The 4182-nt window shown below is 57.4% G+C and overlaps 1 protein-coding gene across 1 annotated transcript; it reads left to right on the forward strand.

Moving 5' to 3' along the window:
- The first annotated feature begins 1544 nt into the window (after positions 1-1544).
- SSSCA1 (Sjogren syndrome/scleroderma autoantigen 1) lies at positions 1545-3554 on the forward strand. Its single transcript, XM_005864239.2, has 4 exons — positions 1545-2313; positions 2409-2560; positions 2692-2776; positions 3175-3554. The coding sequence occupies exons 1-4, from the start codon at positions 2295-2297 to the stop codon at positions 3516-3518; spliced, it is 600 nt and encodes a 199-aa protein (XP_005864301.1). The 5' UTR covers positions 1545-2294; the 3' UTR covers positions 3519-3554.
- Positions 3555-4182: the final 628 nt, after the last annotated feature.

A 4182-nucleotide genomic window follows, 5' to 3' on the forward strand; every position in this document is an offset into this window, starting at 1 on the left:
GTCTGGTACAACGATGGAGACCATCTGGGCAGCGCAAGGTCGATCAACAGCTTGATTCCGGACATCTGCAGAGTGCTCCGGAGTCTAGATAGTTTGATCAGCTGTGTTTTGTTTCCCCCGTTAGCGGAAACCATTGCCGCGCAAAGCCCTCTATTGGGCAGCGGGGCTATTACTGACAGTATCTGTTTCACATTTGGGACTCCTTGACTCAGCAACCTCAGCCACACTGCCTTCCAGCTGGAGCTGCCCTGCTCAGCAGGTATGAGGCCTGTTTGGCAGATGAGGAATTGAAGTCCAGAGAGGTGAGGTAAACCACTCCAGGTGACATAGCCAGTGAGCAGCAGATGCAGGATCAAACCAGGCCTGCCTGGTTCCAGGCCTGTGCCTTGTCCACCCTCCTGCAGAACTTGAGGCAGGGAGGGGCCCTGAGTGGAGGAAGGTGATGGGAATCCCCTTGAGTGGTGGGAGAGGAAGAAGGCAGGGAGGGTGGGAGGAGACGAGAGGCCGAGGGCCAGATTTGTGGGGCCTTGGAGACCATAGTAAGGACTTTGGATTTTCATCTAAATGTGATGGGGAGATGCCAGAGGGTTTTAAGCAAAATAGTGACATGATCTGATTTATATTTTAAAAGAATCACTCAGTTTCCTGTTCTGTAAAATGGGGATAACTGTAGTACCTCCCGCATAAGGTTGTCATGAGGAAATGAAGGGGGCTAAATGGGAGGATGAGTGTAAGGGTCTTCGTTGGAGCCAGGCAGAATAGGCTGTTGAATGGATGTTGGCCATGACGATGACACAGAAGGTGCATTGAAGAATTCAGGGTGAGGCTGGGAGCCGAAGACAGCGAGGGCCTGGAAGGTCTACGTGTACAGGTTAGAATCCGAGACTCCCTAGTCAGCTTGGCAGAACTGACGTGAGGCCAGGTCCCGAGTCAGGGACACTGCCCGGAGAGGGAGAGAGCGAAGAGGGCTCGGGGCTCTCCAAGTAAGCAAGAGGCCGCAAGGATCAGAAAATGGCAGTTCCATTTTTAATTTTTGTTAACCCTCACCTGAGGATATTTTCCCATTAATTCTTAGAGAGAGTGGAAGGGAGGGAGAGAGACGGAGGAAGAGAAACATCAATATGAAACATAATAGTTGTTTGCCTCCCGCATGCAGGGTGTGGGGGCCAGGATGGAGCCTGCAACTGAGGTATGTGCTCTTGACAGGAATCGAACCAGGGACCGTTCAGGGACCCTGAGCAACTGGCTAGGGCAAAATGGCAGTTCCAAAGCATCTACGTAGGAAGATGGCGCTGGGAGGGCACTCAGTCTTCAGGTTATATTGCAGAAGCATGTGCTGTCTAACCAAAGGAGGAGGTTGCAGATGAGATTATGGGACGTGTAAGTCCTAGGTCCTTCTCCACTGCCCTGGTGCACAGCCTTGAGGCACTGCAGGCTGCGCCTCTGGAGCCCACTGCCTGCCCCATCTGGCTTCGCCAAACCTAAAAAGGGAGAGGATGTGTATGGAAAAGAACAGAGAAAATAGAAAAAAATCACCAAGACCAATGTTAGGGAGCACGAGTAATTTTAATAGCAACCCACCCAAGGAAAGCATAATGGTTACCGACATGTGAAACAAGCCCTTCACCCTTCCTCTCCAGCAAGCATTCCTCAGCTGTGGCCGCTCCCGGAACTGCGCATGCCCAGTACAGTGTTTTTAAGCACCAGGCTTTTTGAGGGCTTAACTTCAAAAAAAGTTAGGAGCTGACTCCGTTATCAGTCCCAGGCCTTAGGGTAGGCAGGGGATGGAGAGACTGGGGCACCAAACATGCAAATAGGCTGAAAGGTATAGAAAGTGAGAATGGTCTCTGCTGGCCCGCCTTGCAGGTTGAAGTGGTAAGTACTGAGGACTGAAAAGGCTCCACGCGCGAGCAAGGGGCCGTCCGCTATTAGCAAGGGTGTTGCAGTGATGACGCCACTGCCCCGCGCGTCAATGGTCCGGCCAGTGCGGAAAGGGAAACCCCCGGGGAGGCGGAGCCGGCGGGCAGAACGGCGCCTGCGCAGCCACTCCCGTGCGCTGCGAGCGGAGCGGAGTCACCGCGGGGAAGCCCCTCCTACTGGGTTCCCGCTGGGGTCGCGAACTGGGCTGGGTGGTCTACAGCAGACACGCCTCACTCGGGGCGTCGCGACGTCCGGGAAGCCTCTGTGCGTCATTTCCGCTCTGGTCCCTCGCCCACCACGGAGGGGGCGGAGCCGGAGACAGGCGCTCTGCCTGTGCGTCACTTCCATTGAGCCCAGCGGCGACAACGGGCAACATGGCCCTGAACGGTGCAGGTGAGGACTTGAGGTGCGGGGTCCGCGGCTGCGGGGTCCGGGAGGCCACGTGCTTCGGCGAGCGCACCAGGTCCTTTGTGCCTTTCTTTCCCCAGAAGTCGACGATTTCTCCTGGGAGCCTCCGACCGAAGCGGAGACGAAGGTGCTGCAAGCTCGGCGGGAGCGGCAGAATCGCATCTCCTCGCTCATGGGCGATTACCTGCTGCGTGGTTACCGCATGCTGGGCGACACGTGCGCGGACTGTGGGGTGAGGAGGGACTCGGGATGTGGGAGCAGGGATGGGGCACAGACTAGGCCGCACGGCCCTTCCCCAGCCTCTCCTCTCCGGTCCCTATTGCCTGGCGTCTCACCCCTGCCCCTGTGCTTTCTGGCCCCTAGACGATCCTCCTCCAAAACAAACAGCGGCAGACCTACTGCGTGGCTTGTCAGGAGCTCGATTCAGACGTGGATAAGGATAATCCGGGTGAGGGGCTGAGTGTGCTTGGTGGAGAAGCGTGGTGATAGAGCCCTGGGAGCAGTAGTGCTGGGAGGTGGCAGTGGCGTCCTTGAGTGGGACGGCGGTAAGGCGCTTTCTCCTGTTAGCTCTATAAAGGAGCATTCATTCAGTAAGAGCGCCGAGCACTTCCTGTGTGCCAGACACAAGGGAGGGTCCCGGCTCCATGAGGCATAGTCCTGCTGAGACCGATGACTCAAAGACGTAAGTAAACATGATACAAAAAGAAAATGAATGAGTTGCCCTGTAGCGTGGCAGGGGACACATCTGAGGCACATAAAGAGCAGAGCAGTAGAGAGTGAGGAGGTGGCTCAGGGCCGAGGTGGGCCAGGCGTCCTGACCATTCTACTCGGTTTCTCCTCTTTCAGCTCTGAATGCCCAGGCTGCCCTCTCCCAAGCTCGGGAGCACCAGCTCGCCTCTGCCTTGGAACCCCCCTCAGGCGCTCGGCCCGCCCCTCAGCCCCCAGTCCCCCGCCCAGAGCACTGTGAGGGAGCTGCCGCGGGGCTCAAGGCAGCCCAGGGGCCGGCCCCTCCTGCTGTGCCCCCCAATGCAGATGTCATGGCCAGCACACGGGAGGCCCTCCTGCAGAAGCTGACCTGGGCCTCAGCTGAATTGGGCTCTAGCGCCTCCCTGGAGACTAGCATCCAGCTGTGTAGCCTTATCCGGGCTTGTGCTGAAGCCCTGCAAAGCCTGCAGCAGCTGCAACACTGAGAGACCTCCCCTTGAGAAAAACCCGCTAGAAAAACAGCTGCTCCTCTCGTGTGGTTTGTTCTTGCCGTGGTTCTGAGTGTGCATGCTAGCCCCAGCGGCACTCACCTTTTTCCTGCTTTTGGTCTCTCACCCTCCCACTATCTAATCTGGCTTGTTTCTGCTCAGTTTCCCCACTCGGGGGTGATGGGGAGGGAGAGGACTCTGTGATAGTTGCCTCCTCACAGTCAGGAACAGGGGGGATGGGCCTCGCAGCACCTGTGGCCTCCTGAGCCACCCAGTGCCCCTTCTCCACCCTTTGGTGAGCTAGGGATTCCAGTCCCCTCGGTAGCTGCCTCCCCGCCCAGCCCGGGTGCTCAGACACTGACAAGGCATCAGGTTGCCCGTTAGGGACCAAGTATGGATTTAGCCAGCCTCTGACCCCGCTTTTAGATCCTTTTCCTTGGGAGTGAAAATTGGACAGGATAATTCAACACAGCGCTGGGGGAGCATAAAGAACCGCGAATGAACCGTGCCCGCCGCTTTTGGTCTCTTCCCTCTCCCCGCTTTTTCTGTCTCCCTTCTGTCGCCCATTCCCTTTACTCAGCTTTCCGCGGCACAGGGCTGGGGGACACGACGGACTTGGGCCCGCTGCCGTTGCCCCTTTAAGAGAGGCCCCGCCCATGCG

Source organism: Myotis brandtii, unplaced genomic scaffold, assembly GCF_000412655.1.
Source record: "Myotis brandtii unplaced genomic scaffold, ASM41265v1 scaffold187, whole genome shotgun sequence".
In the NCBI taxonomy this organism is placed as follows: Eukaryota; Metazoa; Chordata; class Mammalia; order Chiroptera; family Vespertilionidae; genus Myotis; species Myotis brandtii.

Excerpts from the sequence above, each read along its gene's own strand:
- SSSCA1 (XM_005864239.2), top strand. Across the intron at positions 2,561-2,691 it reads ACACGTGCGCGGACTGTGGG|ACGATCCTCCTCCAAAACAA; the intron begins GTGAGGAGGGAC and ends TCTGGCCCCTAG. Across the intron at positions 2,777-3,174 it reads CGTGGATAAGGATAATCCGG|CTCTGAATGCCCAGGCTGCC; the intron begins GTGAGGGGCTGA and ends CTCCTCTTTCAG.